General features: G+C 62.6%; 1 protein-coding gene across 5 annotated transcripts in view; it reads left to right on the top strand.

The window, feature by feature from the left end:
- The window catches only part of Kazn (kazrin, periplakin interacting protein), an 892,501-nt gene that overhangs the window by 771,711 nt on the left and 104,405 nt on the right, over nt 1-16,385 (top strand). The window contains exon 1 of one of the 5 annotated variants that reach the window (XM_078025326.1): nt 2,170-2,624. The exons of 2 other annotated variants lie outside the window; for them this stretch is intronic. In XM_078025326.1, the coding sequence (XP_077881452.1) occupies nt 2,417-2,624 (208 nt within the window). In that variant the 5' untranslated portion in view covers nt 2,170-2,416. Of the gene's footprint in view, nt 1-2,169; nt 2,625-11,782; nt 12,073-16,385 lie in introns of those variants that run through there. 2 more of the 5 variants (XM_078025327.1, XM_078025323.1) reach the window with 2 other exon arrangements.

The following is a 16,385-nucleotide window of genomic DNA, read 5'->3' on the forward strand; positions in this document are numbered from 1 at the left end:
TTTATGCAGAGTTTTTCTGAGGGTTGCGGAGGGGAATCAGTACTGGTGGCCCATGGGCTAGGCAGAACCTTCTAGACCTGTTTACTTTCTTGTTCTTCCTTCTCTTCTTCCTTACGTGCCTTCTTAAACTTCAGGGTGTCAACATTGTAAACTCACCACATCTGGAAACGCTCGGTCCACATTCCCGGTGCATCAGACGGGGGCTGGTGGCTGCTTATTTGCCACACTCCCCACCATCCCCTAATGTCTTCCTGAAGCAGAATCCAAGCAACCAGTGTGACAAACTCACACTTATGCTGCCCTTTCCTTTGTCCTGGGGAAAGGGCACAACTCTATCAATCAGGAGTAGAAAAACAGCTGGGCACGTTGTTGCTGGCTGGCGGTCTCAGAGCCTAAGAGGCTAAGGCAGGAGGATGGCAAGTTCAAGGCCAGCCTCAGCAAATTAGTGAGGCCTTGAGCAACTTAGCAAGACTCTGTCTCAAAATAAAACATTAAAAGGGCTGGAGATGTGTCTCAGTGGTTAAGCACCCCTGGGTTCCAGTCTAGCAAACACACACACAGTAGGGAAACAGAAGGTCCACTAAGGAGGCCCTGTCCTTCAAGAAACTTGGGGAAAGTGTGTTTTTTGCGGAAGTGAAAAATCTGCCCAAGGGCATACTATGCACAGGGTGTCTTATCCTGAAAGAATACCACCAGGAAGCAAGCTACAGCCCCCTCCCCTCCCCACCCTCAGCTACTCATTCATGCCCCCAGGCCAACTCCAGGCCCAGGTGCCTCTAGGACAAAGGTGTGTCCAGCTTCTGAACCTCAGGGCCACCTTTTGTTCCCTTTGCCTGTTATCTCAGCAAAGGCAAGGAGTTGGGGATTCCTGGCACCTCCTAGTCCTTGGGATGGGCTCCGTTTTCTTCTTCCAGAATGGCCAGGGTGTTTCACCTGTGGAGGGCTCTCTTCCACTGTGCTGGCCAGCCCGTCTGCCTCCCGGAGCCCCTAGGACTTCAGTTAGGCGGGTGCGGGGGTCCCAGGCAGCCTTCTGAGCTCCGAAGCTGGGCCAGCTGCCCAGTCACTGGGAAGGTGAGGAGGATGTGGGATGTGTGGAAACTGGGGAGGTCACGCTGGTTGGTGGCCAGGCCACTGTGGTTGGCGAGAGCTGGGCCTTTTCGCCCACCGTCAGGAAAGTGACACATAAAGGTTTCAGACTCAGGGGAAAGTAGTTTGGTTCCCACAGCTTGTCCAAGAGCCTTTGCCAGTAACCTAGAGCTTCCCCCCAGGGCCAGGGAGACTCCCTGGTTAGCGCCAGGCCTGCTGCCCGGAGGCAGGAGGAGGCACCCACCAGTGTGTGGGACTCCTCACCTGGCTTGGCTCCCCAGTGTCTACGAGGGGGAAACCAGAGCTGCCTCCCGGGCTGTGGGGAGGTAATTAGTCCTCCTAAAGAGGATCATAATCCCCAGATCAAAGGACCCCGAGCTGCTAGGACTTTATAGGAGCATCACCAGCCACTGGAACACCCACTCCAGGTGGTGGGTTCAGATTTGCGGACCCTCCAGAATGCTGTCTACTACAGGTCTCGGATGGCCTCCTGGCTCCCCTGCCCCACTGTCCTGCCTGCAGGGGGCTGCCCCCATTGGGGAGTTCACACGCAGTCCTGAGGATGGACAGAGTGGGAATGACTGATGTCCCGTTTGACAGAGGGGGAGGCTGAGGCTCGGGGAGTGAGATCTCAGGCCTCCCACCAGATAACAGCCCTCGGGTTGAATCCCCCACTGGTACAGCCCGGGCCCTCAGCCCTAAAGGATGGCAGGTCACCGAGGAGACTGGAGAGAAGGAAATGTCCAGCCTGTCCCACGTCACTCGGTCGACCCTCTCCAGGGCAGTTTTGGGGACTTGGCTCCTTGACCAGGCAGACTCCAGGGTACGGTTTGCACACTGGAGCGCCAGAGAGCCAGCTGCAGCCTTTGGTCACCTTCATTTAGGGCCGTCCCTGACCCCTCGGGCACCGCCGTCCCCCTCTCTGACCCTCGGTTTCACTGGGAATGAGCCAGCTGGGGACGCACCAAGTGGCCGCGCGCGCCCGCCGTGGGGCTCCGGGAGGCGCTGGGGCTGGTCCCGGCGCCGGGGCGGGGCCGGGGGCGGGGCCGGGGCGGGGCGAGCGCTCCCTCGCCAGCCCGGAAGGAGCGGGAGGAGGAGCGCGGGGCTGGGAGTCGTTCCCACGTGAGGCTCCGCGGCGGATTCCTCGCGTGCGGCGGCCGCGGACGGCCCGGCGCCCGGCCGGACAGAGAGCCCTGGTCCCGCGCGCGGGCGGCCGGGCGGGCGGCGCGCAGCGGCCCCCGATGCGGCGGCGGCCCCCGGGGCTGTGAGCCGGGCGCCGGTCGTCGGAGCCCCCAGCGCCGCCACGGGCAGCGCCCCCCGTGTACGCGGCATGCGGGCGGCCGACTCCGGCTCCTGGGAGCGCGTCCGCCAGCTCGCGGCGCAGGGCGAGCCGGCGCCTTCCTGCGGGGCGGGCGCCGGGCCCGCGCGCCCCCCGGGCCCCGCAGCCTGCGAGCTGTGCGCGGACGCGGCGGGGCCGGGCGATCCGCCCAGCGCCGGGGCGCCCTCGGCTCGAGCGGATGGCGACTGCAGCCAGCCGGGTAGGTGCGCGCGGGGCGGGGAGCGCGGCGCGGCCACAGGCCCGGGAGCCGCCGGGGCCGGGCGCGCGGGGGCGCTCGGGGCCGGGATCGGGAAGCCGCTGGTGGCAAAGTTCTGGCCGCTGGAGCCCCGAGCGCTGGGCGGGTGCGGCTGGGAAAGGCGCGGGACGTGGAGTTAGTTGTTTAGCAGGGGGCGGGGGTCTCGGGAGTCCCCGGCACTTCATCCAGAGCTTCCCGAGCGGACGGTAGGGAGAGGTCACGGCCGCGCCCGTCCGAGGCGTGCACCCCACCGCGCCTGGAGACCCAGCTCCCAGCTGGACCCCGCGCGAGCGTGGGAAAGGGGATGGCCCGGTGCGAAGTTGGGGCGGCCCCGTGGCCGCTTCTGTGACCCATCTGGCAGCCCGCTGGAGTCCCGCGTAGAGAGCCCCCTGACGGCCACCCCTCCGAGGGGCTCGCCCTGGCTGGGAGCGGAGAGCTGGCGGCCTTTCTACTTGAACTCCGAATAATGCAGAACGGAATTGCAGCGACGGAGACAAATGCAGTGATCTCATGGCGTGTAGTTGGCCAATCCGCCCCACGTGGAAAATAGCGTTTTCGTGTTAAAATGCTCCCAGTAGGTGCGCCCATTCTACCCGGTTCCGGCCTCAGCTGTCTCCACCCTCCAACCTCCCAGAGTTAGGTAATGGGTGTGTGTGATGGGGCGGGTCAGGAACCCTTGGATCCGCTGGACTCCGCGCATAGGAAGCAATTGAGGTGGAAGTCTCAGGGCTTTTCTGAGAAGGGTCTGTCACCGTCAATTTGAAGTTCAGAATACTGTTTCCAGGAAAAAGAGGAAGGGGAGCCCATGTTTCCCCATTATTTATTGAACACCTATTGTGTTCCAGGAATTCTCATGCAGTGTGTCTAGAAACCCTCATTGCAGCCCTGAGAGTGAGTCTGGGTGGTGCAGAGGAGAACAGAGGTTGAGCAGCTTGCCCGGGTTCTCACTGTCCTGAACCTTGGCGCTGGAATTTCAGATTTTGTCTGTGGCCATTTAAAGCCTGGGCAGTAGAATACTCTCCAGGCAGCAAGCTCACCAGCCCGGGGCTAATTTGCCTGATCCTTATTTCTTTGCATTAAGGGAAAGCTGCCAGGCCTGCTGGCTCCTGTTGGCAGAGTTGGTCTTCTCAAGAGAGGGGATGCTCCAGGGTCAGGAGCAAGCATTCCTCTCTGTTGCAGGGACTCTACTTTGTCCAACCTTCCCAGCTGCACAGAGCAGTCAGAGGCTAAGACCTGTGTTTGTAAAACAGCACAGTTCCAAAGAGTGAGCACGTGGAAGAGTGTGAGGAAGTTGCTTCATCCATCGCCCCGGGACTCAGTTTGCCCATCTGTACAGTGGAAATGGTAGTACCAAGGAGGAAGGATTGCTTCCTCCAGACACCTGCCCAGCTCACCACCGAGGCCCGATGCTCCTGAACCTTGCCCTCCTGAACCTTGTCAGGAGTGCCTTTTGCCTTGTATGTAAAATGCTTGAGGAATCCCGGGCTTTGTGTTCCGTCAGTGGAAGTTGTTGTTATGTAAACATGTGGCAGAGGGCTGGGTGGAGATGCTGCTGTTTGCTTTGTGTCTGGAGAGGCCCCGTCTTTGTTTATGATAACCATATCCTAATTACATGCCCCGCAGCCCAGAAAGGCCTGCTTCTCGGGTCTGGGGGTAGTTGTTTGCTGCCCGCCCTCTTGGTGTGTTCCTGAAGGGGAGAGCCCTTGGAGCCGTCTTTGCCCAGCTTACAGGTGGCATCCCTGGCAGGAAGCAGGCTCAGACCAGTGGCTCAAAGACATTTTTGCATTTTCTCTAACCCACCCGCTGTCCGCCCTCCTCCCTTCCCTCTCTCCGGCTCTTTCTTTCCTGACAGTGCTGCTGTGGGAACCCAGGCATCCATCACCCTGGCTAGGCAAGGGCTCTACTGCTGAGCTACACCCCCGTATCTGGTTCTTCAAAGTCCAGAAGTGTCACAGGGCTTCCACGGCGGCCAGTGGCCGGGCGTTGAGGCAGCCTGCACGGAAATGGTTTCTCAAACCAGCAATTGTTAAGAGGGCTTTCCCCTGGAAGGGAAATGGGAAGTCTGTGGCTCCCCGCAAGCTGAGACTGTCACTGAAATGAACAGTCCGCCAGGCTGTGGGTGACTGGCCCTAGAACCTCAGCGCTTTGGCCTAGGCTGGCGGGGTGGTCAGGTGAAGGGACTGGAGGGCCTGGGCACCCTTACACTCTCAGGAAGGGTGACCTGAGATCAGCAGGGCTGTGGACCCTGGGATGGTGACAGCTCTGGCCCCCAGGGTGGGTGGCCGGGGGCCAGAGGAGGAGAGAAAGGGTGGGTGCTTGCAGGGCACACCTGCCTGTGGCCCAATTCTATTTGACCTTGAAATACTCCACAACCCAGTTTCCCTGGGGGCGCAGCGGGAATAACTCTGTCTGAGGGTCAGACCCTTCCAGAGTGCCCCCCACTCCCCCGCTCCCCCTGCTGCTCATTGGAAGTTGTTCAGGTGGCAGCAGGAGTCCAGCTCTTCATCTCTCACTTGCTGTTCGCGCAGTCACATTTCCGGGGCATTGCTCCTGGCCAGGCACTGTCATAGCTGCCAGAGACATGGCAGCAGACACCACTGCAGCCCTGTTTCCATGGAGCTACGGTTCTGTGGGAGGAGATTTCCAGTAGGCAAATGTGCAAGGGGACTGCCCGGGACTGTGAGTGCTGGGAGAGGAATCCAGCTGGGAGGGGTCGGAAGGATGGGCGCAGGTGTTATTGGGGATTGAAGCAGGGCGGGGCCCGGAGAGATGACCCATTGAGGGAGGCCTCTGGGCACTGAGTCCCCAAGGCAAGAGGGTGTTGCCATCAGCTACAGGAACCTTTCTTAAAAGGTGATGAGGAATTAGTATCTTTGTAGACCAGGCAGACGCTTTATCTGTCCACTTTGGAAGCATCTGAACCTGGTCACCATTGCAGTACGTGTCATTGTATTGTCATCATTTGTGTCTATTGCTTCTCGCCCCTCCCCCTACATAAAATCCCTGGAGGAGGGGACTCCAGGTGCTTGTAGATCTTTGCATACCAGCTCCAGAGCCAGTCATGGTAGTAACTAAACAAGACGCTCGTCTTCATTAGCCTTCCCAGGGGGCAGGTGTGGTTGCTGTGCCCATCCACAGGTAAGGAAACCTGGTGCTCAGAAAAGCGGAGGGACTTGCCCAAGGTCACACAGCCAGGAATTTACCCAAGATTGCAGACTTCCAAGCCATGTGGAAGGACCCCATATTGTTCTTAAGGAAGTGTATTCTACTTTGACTTTTTCATCTTTTGAAAAACAAGACTGACCTCTTGCTGACATTCCTGGCTTTGAGTAACACCAGTGTTTGCTTATCTTTGGATCTTTGGACCTTAGCAATTTCAGCTGGAGGGCTTTCCACCCTGCGGACTGACTGGGACTGGGGAAGGTCCTAGGAAGCCACCTACTATGACTTACTGGTGGGTTGACTGTGGGTGTCCCTCAGCTTGCAGGGCTGGGGGGGGGTCACTGGGGGCTTGGCTGTCCTGAGAATCAGGACTGAAAACCCGCTGCTCAGATTGGTTTCTGGAGAGAGTCCTAACCTGTGGCCAGCCACCTGCACCCTGAGTTGTGGCTCCGGGTGAGAGACTGGACTTTGTCCTTTTGCCAGGGCAGGTGGCACATCAGCTGGGGACCAGTCACCCGTTCGGGAATCAGACACGCTTGTTGGAATCCCTCAGTTCTGCGTGGCCCTGGCTGTGCGATCCCAAGCAAGTTATTTAACTTCTCAAGCCTCCGTTTACCTTTTTATCCAACGGGGATCCTGTTTACCCACTTGGGAGCTATTGGAGATTGGACAGGAGTCTGATTACCCTCCTTGTCAACCAGAGGGCCTGATACTGAGGGAGGAGGTGGAGTCCCCCGGCCCTCAGGGCCCGCAGGGAGCCCCCTGGTCCACAATGCTGAAAGGCAGGGGAGTTTCGCCCTGCAGATAAGGGCGCCCCGTGCATCATTAAAGCCACCAGGTCGCCTCGGGGATCCTGTTTGCCCTGAGTCACTCAGGGCTGTAAACACTCAGGAGAGGAGCGGCAGGCGGGGGTAGGCTGGCTGGTGCCGGTGTTTGCACGCGCGTGTGTAGTTATTTGAATGGATTCACTCTCTAAATGCGCCGGCTACCGCGTGTGCCAGATGAGCAGCTGCCAGGGAGGGGAGCAGTCGGGATCGCCTCCAGTTCCCAAGGGCACCCCGCTCTGCACCCCATGTGCCGGCCTCCGGGAAGGTGGCGACCTCAGGCTGTCTCTGGTCTGCTGCTTGGTCGCCTTCAAGAGAGGCCAGTCCGAGGACGAGGCTGGTGGCGACTCCTCTGCGCAGCTCCTGCCCCATGGTGCCAGCCCGTCAGGAGCTGCAGCAGCCCCAAATTTGGAAGAAATTTCCTGCCCGAGGGGTGTGACAGGTAGGCGAGTCCTGCCTGATGACTGAGGAGCCAGTAGCTGGTGGGTGTGGTGTGGCGATGGTGTTGTTCTACCTGCTGGGTTTTGGGGACCGTATCAGGAGCACCCAGCACCTGGCACCTGGCAGCTGATCCACAGGTGCTTGGCCTTGGTTGGTGCCTGGGTTTGGCAGGCGGCGCAGGCTCCCCGCTGGCTGGGGCTGTGAGTCTGTGGCAGGCAGCTGAGTGTGTTCAGCGCCTTGTGTGGAAGCTTCAGGAAGTTTTCCCTGGGGGCTTGGAGAGAAGTGAAAGCAGGGCCACAGCGGCTCCAAGGCCTGCCCCGCCCCTTGCTGGGAGGCCTCACCTGTGGGCCCTGAGCTGTGGAGTCCTGTGTGCCCAGGCAGGAAAGAGTGTGTTAAGGACGAAGAGTCATTTACTGAGGGCGTCTGGGGGCCAGAGCACTGGGCGGCACGGGTTTGCATGGACTCTGCGTTCCGTGAGAGGACTGGCATCTGCCCCACCTTGCAGAGGAACCCACCCAAGACGTGAGGCAGGAAGCAGGAAGTAGTACATGCGGCTGTTCCAGGCTGCCTTCCACAGGACACTCTTCCCTGTGGTCTCCTCAGTAGCTGACCATTCCCTGGGGTGCGGCAGGGCCCGGAGCAGAGGCTGAGGCCCTGCAGTCACGGGGTTTTGTGTGTGTGTGAGAGAGAGAGAGAGATCTTGGGCTTCCTGGCTTCCAGTCCTCCAGAGGTGGGCGGCAGTGAGCACCCCTGGGGAGCTGTTCCCCCATTCTGTGCCTCCAAGGGGCTCCATCTCTGTCCCCTGCCCAGCCAGAATCCACGCTTGCCCAAGTGGGAGGCCCCTCCTGCTGTCCCCATCCCCTGACCACGTGGGCACCTGGGACGCTGATCTCTGAGCCAGAAACCTCAGCAGGGATGGGGCCCACCGTCCAGGAATGAGCGGGAGACGCCGGCCGAGTTTCCACCGCGAGGGGCCAGGACCACCGCAGGGAACGCAGCCCACCCCTCGAGGCCAGGACACCAGTGTCACAGCAGTGCTGGGAGGTGTCCCTTGCCCCGTCTCCCATTCAGGGGGTCTCAGCCTGTGGGGATCACCGTGTGGGGCGCTCATGCAGATTCTCAGCACCCCCCCCCCCCAGCCTGTGTCTCTGTCAGGTGCCTTGGGTGGATTCCAAACGGGTCCCGAAGACCCGACTCTGAGAAGCTCTGCCCTTTTGGGACCAGGTTGGTTCCGAGGCCAGGTGTCCTGGTCCCTCTGTACCCCAATATAAATGTTAGCCGTGTCCTCTTCTGAAGTGGACCAGGGGAGCTGGACGCCCTAGCCAAGTGGTACTTTGTTTTTCTGCCCCACCCCTTGCCCCGGGCACGTTCTCAGAATCCAGTGGAAAGGGCTGGCCCTTCTCTGTGAGCTCACAAGACTGTCCTGTGGCGAGGGCCAGGATGCCCCACGTCCCCGGCCCCTGGTCCCCGACTGCCTGGCCTTCCGCTCTGCCAGTGGCCAGTGCTCCTTGCTGCCCGTAGGAGGCAGGGGAGGCCAAACTCCTCCTGTGACTCATCCAGGCCTTCATCTTGGTCCCCAGAGCCACTGGTGGAGCCTGTTCTTCCAGCCGCTCCGGCCCCGGCCCACCCGCCCCGCCCCCTGGCTCCCTTTGGTGGTTGGCCCTGAGGCTTCGCAGGGGCAGATGTGTTCAGTGGCTTCCTCTTGGCATCTCCATGGTGCCAGCCGTGGGGGAGGGCAGCTGTGGGGGAGGGGCGCTGTTCCTTTGTGTCCTTCGGGCCAGAGGCCAGGGAGCTTGGAGGAGGATGGGGAGACCCTGCCGGTGGCCCTCCCCTGTCCGCTGAGCCCTGAGATTCCTGGGCTCAAATGCAAGGCTGCGGGGATGCTTGGAACCACGCACCTTTTTCTTTTCTTTAAAGGGGGGTGGGGGGTGACTAGGGCTTCTATCAGCTTGTCCCGGTGTATTTGTGACTGCCTACTCTGAGGACCTCCCCGGTCCCCAGGATCTGCCTTGAGCAGGACGCTGGTGCTGGCCCGGTGCAGGAGGAGGAGGCCTCTGTCTGCCGCGGCCTGGGCTTGGGGGGGGGGGGGCGGGGGGCGGGGGATCTCTAGCCCTGGGGCCCCGGGCAGGGACTGGGTATGTCCTGGGGCCCGTTGAGGCTGATTCCTACATCCCACCCAACCAGAGCTTCCCCACCCTGAGTCCCAGATGCCACCTCCATCCCTCCCTTCAGATGAGGAATGGGACGTGGGACCCCTCCTCTCTGTGACTCTGTGGCCACCTGCACACCTGGGCTTCCCCGGCTCCTGTCCATCTCGGCACCTGGACCAGCGGAGGTCCTTGGCCTCCCGCCGCCCGGGGGCTTGCCTTTCAAGCACCAGCTCCTGTCCTTCCTGGTCCCCTCTGGGACCTTCTGCCTGTACAAGCAGCTGCCCTGTCCCCAGGGTCCCCTGCCAAGCTGCCTTCTCCCGCCTGGGTGCCACGCGCCTTTGTGTGTAGGTAGAGATGTCTTCCCTCTCCTGTGCCCTGAGAGTGACCCGGGAGGCTCCCCTTTTGTAGGCGGGAAGCGGGGCCACAGGCCGTGGGTCTCTCCGCCGGTGCTGTCTGCAGAGACGGAAATGACCTGTGCCTGCCCCGTCCGCAGCCGCAGCCGCTGGACGTACAACAACTGAAACAGAATTTTAAATTTTCTTTAATTGTAAAAGGCCCCAAGGGGCTGGGATTCTTCATGTCAGAGGTGGCCTTGACCAGGACTGGAATCAGCCAAGAAATAGCTCCAGGGAGCGAGATGTTTGTTTTGCCATCGTGGTGCCATCACGGTCCCTGAGGCTTCCCTGCGTGGCCCCTGGGCCACCTGTGCCCGAATCACTCAGGAGCTCGTTTCTAGAATGTTTCCTGGCCCCATAGCCTGGGCACGCGGGAGGCGCTGGGCACAGTCCTGAGCACCTGCATTCCAGACAGGTCTCCAGCACCGCCCGCGGCCTGCCGTGCCTTCAGGCCCCTGTCCCCACCCCACAGCCAGAGCAGCCTGGCCAGTGGGTGTCCAGATGTGCTGCCAGGGAACCAGCCACCCAGTGGCCCCTGAGAACTTGTTACAGATGCAAATTCTCTGCAGAGAACTGGGCTCTCTGGGCCGGGCCAGGCTGGGGCCCAAGGTGAAGCTGAGTCGCGGCTGGATCGTGGCTCCTTGGCCCTTCCACGGGACTGTCCCCCCGCCCCCTCTCTCTCAGGTCCTCCTGCATGCCAGGCAGACGCTCTGCCACCGAGCCCCAGCCCAGGCCCACTTGCCCACTCTCCCTGTGCAGACCTGGCCGGGGGGACCTGCGGGTACTTAGGGTGACCAGCTCGTCCTGTTGCGCCCAAGGCCTGCCCAGTTTTAGCCCTGAAAGCCCCACGTCATGGAAAACCCCTCTGTCCTGGCCAGCTGGGATGGTTGGTCACCCAGTGACCCCCAGCTCAGACCCCCCTCGGGGCCCCATCTGAGAGCACACACGCCCGCCCGCTGGTTCACTTGGTCACTCACCAATGGGCGGAGCCGGCCGGCGGGTGGGACAAGCCCCCCTCACAGCACTCACATGTTTTCTGTCTAAAACCCGTAACTTGAACCAGGAAAATGTCCTTCCTCGGCCCTCCCAGGCCCATCGAGGCCCTGTTCTTCCCCGTGGCCGGCGTCCAGTGCCAGCTCTGTATTCAGTTGTGTTCCAGGGATGACACTTGATGGTCCCCTCCTGTCGTCTGGAGGAGCCGGGGTCTCTGCGGGGTCCCCCAAGCCAGTCTGCCCCTCCAGGCCTCTCATCTCCGCACCTCCGCCAAGTGCCCACTCCCCATCCCAGCCCCTGCCCTTCACCCGGAGGACGGTGTAGTGGAGAATCCTGGGTGTGACGGTGACTCCTGCGGAGAGTGCTTGTGCCCTTGCAGGGTTATGGGACGTGGGGGTTCGGTGGCGTGGACCTCGCTGGTGGGATGCCCTGCAGGTCCTGAGCACGGTGGGGGTCAGTTCCCACCGAGGACCCCACGGAGCCGGCCGCTCCACTTCCCTTCTCCGCCTTTTCCCTGGTTGTTCATTCTTCCTGTCCCCCCTCCTCTGTCTGCAGGGACCAGCTGAGCGGTCACCACCCCTCAGGTTCCTTCTAAAGTCCTACTTCTCCCCCTCGTCCTTTGATACACCTGGCCCAGGGGGTTCACGGGAGGACCCGTCCTGCTGGGCACTGGGCTGGGCTGGGTGGACCTTGAACGCTCCCTATCCCGTGTGCGTGCCTGGGTCCATCCCTGCCAGCCTCCCAGCACTTCCCCAGTGGGGCTGGGGGCAGCTGGAGCTCTGGACACCGCAGGTGACCTCCAGCTCCTCTCCACCTTCCCCCAGGTGTCCACTCTTCCTGCCCTGGGGCTGGGCGTCTCTAGGAAGTGCTGGTTGGCCCCTTAGAGGCAGGCGGGGTACTTGGCATACACCGCTGTCCCCTGCTAGTGACCAGGGGGCAAGGAAGACAGGCTGGCTCGGGCCGTCCAGGGCCATGGTCCTCCTGAGCTGGAGTGGCCTCGGGGCCTGGAAGCTCCCCCCTCCTCCCAGCGGCCTCTGCGGGTCTGGGTTGGTTTCAGCCTTTACTCACCTTTGTACTGAGCCCAAGTCCACCTCACGGTGCTGTCCGCCCTGTGGCCCACGTCCTTTGGATATTTTGCACGCTGGATCAGTGTCCTCACCTGGTGACCCCTCTAGAGTTGGAAGACGGCCTCCGAGGCACGGGGACCCCCCTGGACCACCCTCCTCCCTCGTCCCTCTTTCCCCCCAGCCAGGCAGAGTGGACGCAGGGAGGGCGGAGACGGGACGTCCCTCCTGGTCCTCTGTCCTCGGTGCCTTGGCCCCACGTCCCCGGCCCCGCGCCTACGCGGAGCCCTCTGAGGGTGGGAAGAGGTGCAGAAGCCACGCTGCTTTTGCATGTCCAGCAGAGTGTCCCCCAAAGGCGCTGGGCGCCAGCCCTCCTGACGTTGGTAAGAGCTCAGCAGGGCCTGAGGGGCCCAAGACCCCTGTGGGCAGGCTGCCAGGACCTGGGAGGGCCCCTGGGGTGAGCCGGCGGCCTGGGCCGGGCCAGGGGTGTGGACTGAGGTGCCACCTTTTCCTCAGCCGCCTGCCCCTCCCCCACCCCCTTGCTGACAGCTCTTAGGCCCAAAGGCCCCTCGTGACCACCGACAGGTTCCCATGCACGTCCAGGGTCCATGGGCAGTTCTGTGGCCAGCTGAACAGTCCTGGCCTCTGGGAGAAGGTGGACAGAGGACACTCCCGGCTGGCTCCTGCCACACTAGCTGCTGCCCACGTGCACGTGGGTGGTAACTCAGGAGACCCCCAGGTTTCTCCGGAGAGCGGTGGCGGGGAGAATTCCTGGGCATGGGGGTCCTCAAGGTGTTGGCTGGACACCCGCCCTGGGCTTTGCTGTGACCTGCTGGCCATCCGGGAAGCACCTGGGCTGCCGGGCTGGGGGTGGCCAGCATGAGCCCTGATTTGCTTTGCAGGGTCTGCGTCATAGACTGTCCCCTCACAGGAGGTGGTGACCTCTCAGCCTGGTCAGTGATCGGCCTCCAGTTCCAGGAGGATGGAGCAGCCAGCCCACAAGACGCAGGGCCTCCTCCTGCCCCGGGTGGTTGCAGAGCAGACCCCAGCCCCTGACCCGGCGTCTCTTCAGCTGCCTGAGTCCCGCGGCTCCTCCCGGCTGAGGGAGCAGCTGAGTGTGGGGGTGGATGTTGTTGTGCTTTGTTTTACCTTCTCCGCCCCCACAGTCCTGTGTGCCGGGGGCACATGTCAGTCTTCTTCCCAGACGTCCCGAGGATGCACAGGGAAGTTGGTGGCCTGGGCGAGCCAAGGGCCAGGTCTGGATGTTCAGCAGGAGCGGGCAAGGCGGGAGAAGACCCTGGGTGACAGAGGCCTCGGCCCGCCGCACTCCTCGCAGCCAGGGCTCCTGCCCTCGCTTCCAGTCTCCTCTTTGTTCAAACTGGACACCCAGATTGTGCCATCTCTCGGAGAGGCACAGGAGTGGGCTCGTAAGAAACAGTAGAGAAGCCGGATCCCCGGGGCTCCGCTTGACCTTTCACCCCTGGGCTTGTGCCGCGCAGTGGGCACTTCTTGGCCTACGGCTGGGTTGGAACTGCCCTGGGCACTAGGGTACAGAGTACCCGGCTTGTGCCAGGGACCCTGCAGAAAGGCCTGGGAGGGTGCGCTGGTCTGGACTGGCAGAGGACCACCTGGAGCTGCTCCGCGCTGGTCAGGGTCCATGTGCCTCTTGGTCTGCTGCCTGCTCTGGGGCCGGTGCTGGGCGGGCCTCCTGTTCCGCTGCAATGGGCGTGAGCGTGGGGGAGGGGACCGTGGGGCTCTTTCCATTTACATTTTTCAAATAGTTTCCTCCCTTCTCCAAGAGGCCTGTGCACGATGGGACTGGGACGATGGGACTGGGACGCGGCATTTGACCTTTGGGTGGTTGGGGACCCAGCCAGATGGGGGTGTTGGTGGCCGCCAGACGCTCCAGACAGGAGTGGAAGTCACATTCCTACCTGCTTCAACCCCTGGCCTGGAGGGGACAGGAGGAGTGACAGGGTGGGACCCCTGTGCCAGCCCTGGGTCGGAGCTGCGGTGCCCGCTCCGCCCCAGCCCTGGCCGCTGGCCCCGCTCTGGGGACCGCCCAGGAAAGCATGTTCGACTGGAGGGTTTGGTACAGAAGGTTCCAGAAGTCCCCGGGGCCCCAGGAACGGCACTGCCCAGCAGGAGCTGGTCCTGAAACCAGGGAGGAGCCCAGGGAAAGCCGTGGACCTGGGCCAGGACGAGCCGGGTGCTGGTTCCGGTCCTTCTGCGCATCCCGCCCTTGCGACAGCCCTGCAGCGGGTGCACGGACCCCGTTTTGCAGATGAGGACACCGAGGCACGAGGCAGGGCCTAACCCAGATGCCTGGCCCTGGGGCTGCCCTTCTCACCCGGGCCACGTGGCCTGGGAGCTGCTCACCGCAGGAAGCGGCACAGGCAGCTCTGTGTGGGGGCTCAGGCCCCCTGGTAGGCGGGAGCGCTGCCCCCCGACCTCGCTCTTCTCCCCTCTGCGCCCCCTTGACCCACGCTTTCCCGTGTCCTGGTCACACCGTGGTTCGGAGGCCACCCTGCCACAGCCGCTCAGGAGGAACGAGGGTGGTTTTCCATTTTGAGTCCTGGAGGCCGGAGCCTCATGGGAGGAGGGACAGGGGTCCCTCGCTGGTCTCCCACTTGGAAGTTCTCAGAATCTTGACTGGGGGGCCCTCTGGAGACAGACCGGGGTCTCCCTGGCCCTCTGAACAGAGTGGCCCTAGGAGAAGGGGAGTGGACAGAGGAGCCCCGAGAGGCTGATGTGCCCTGCAGTCGCATGGTGGGTGGGCCCGGCCTGTGGGGACGGGACTGAGTCCCCGCTGGACCCCAGGCTCCCTGTGCCCCCTGGCAGAGTCACCGTTGATCTGGGGCATCAGCCTGGGGGAGCCTGTGTGCCCGCCCCCCTGCCCCGGGCAGGACAGTGGCCTCTTGCCCGCCTTGCTGGCTGCCCTGCCTCCCGGGCGTCACATGTGCTAGGACCTGGGGTTGGGGTGGCCCCGTCGCTCATCACGGAACAGCCTCCTGGTCAGCCGTGTTGCCAGGGCCCAGGCTCCTGGCCACGCAGCCGGGCACAGCCCAGGTCCCCAGGTGCCACTCCTGCACCTTGATTCCCGCATTGGTCAGCAGGAGGGTACCCCAGCCCCTGCAGTGGGGGGTCTGTGCCCAGCTCGGCATGCGCCCGGCACTGCCCAGGCCTCCCACCGGGGTTCCCTGCACACCGGTCCCCCCCTGCCCCGTGACCCCGTCCCCTCTTTCTGAGCCCAAGGTGATTTTTCAGGTAATTGGCTGGAAACCCGGACTCCCGGACCGTCCCAGGCCAGGGGCCTCCGTCCCCAACTCCTGGGACCTCGGCTTTGGGGGAGGGCCTGGCTCCACGGGACACCAGGATGGGATCCCGCGCCCTTCTGAAAAACCCCAGATGGCGCCTTCGGGAGGCCCGCACTGCCTCCCCACACCCACCGTGGCCCCAGAGCAAGGACCCTGCTCGTTGGTGACTTTATTGCTAAGTCATCTGAGAGGCGGTGGCGGTTTTCACGAGGGGAGCATTTGGCCTGCGCAGAGCGTGTTGTAGGTCGTCCTGGGCAGCGGCTCAGCTGGGCCCGGGAGGAGGAAGGGGTTACGTGGATTAGTGGGGACCCCACAGCGCCCACCGGCTCGCGGATGCCAGCTGAGTGCGAGTGCCACCCACCGCGGTCCGCGGGGACTTGGTGGCTCCGGTCTGACGTCCTGGGCCACAGGCTCTCACAGCGTCAGCAGCTGGCCGCCTTCTTCGTGACACCAGGCCAGTTCTGTTTTGGGGCTTCTAATCTGTCCCTCCTGCCATGTCACAGCATCACGGGGCGGTGGCCACAGCTGTTATCTCCATTCTCTGCCCAAGGACGAGGACGTGACCTGCCAGGGTCAGATGGCCACTGAAGGACAGAGCCAGGATTTGGACCACGTCGTTGGTTCCAGAAGCACCGCTCCCACCCGGCACTGTGCAGGGACACGGGGACGTGTGGCAGCGGGAACCATCGTCACCCTTTCTGGTCCACCGTCACAGGTCGGGGTGGACAGCGGGTCCCACAGCTCCCGTGTGTGTGCACGGCCCCGTTGGCCAAGGCACTCTGAGAACCCGGATCTGCTGGCCTCAGGGGTCAGCTCGTGTGAGTGAAAAGTGCAGGGCTAGATTCTGGCTTCAGGTGGGGTGTGATCCAGGACTCGGTGTATCTGGAACCTGGCTTTGTCTCCTTGGTGCTCTCCTCACGGTACCAAGAGGGCTGCCTACCAACAGCTCTGTCCTGTAAGCTTGAGGTCATCAGTGAAGATCACCCGGATCCTAGTCTGGGGTTAGCTCTGCCTGGACCAGCTGAGGTCACTGCCCACTTCTGAACTAGTCACCGAGGCCTGGGTGATTCGGAGCTCTGATTGGTCAGAGTGGGTCGAATTTCTGTCCTTGAAGTACAGGTGCTTTGGGGTGTTGCCAAAGGAAAAGAGGAAGGTTCTGTGTCCCAAAGAAGGGGCCTAAATGCCCGCAGGCAGGTGGGTGCACCTGGTGCCCCGTCCCAGGGGCAAGAGCAGAAACGTTGGAAAGACAAGGGAGGGGGCCGGCCTCCCTGTGCCGAGGGGGTCCCAGGGCAGCCCCTCCCCTGACCAGCAGCAGTGAGCTGGCCCTGGCCTGCGGCTCCTTGTCCCCAGGGAAGGTGTGATCGAGGGCTGCAGGAGGT

This window comes from Ictidomys tridecemlineatus, chromosome 11 (genome assembly GCF_052094955.1).
Source record: "Ictidomys tridecemlineatus isolate mIctTri1 chromosome 11, mIctTri1.hap1, whole genome shotgun sequence".
Classification (NCBI taxonomy): Eukaryota; Metazoa; Chordata; class Mammalia; order Rodentia; family Sciuridae; genus Ictidomys; species Ictidomys tridecemlineatus.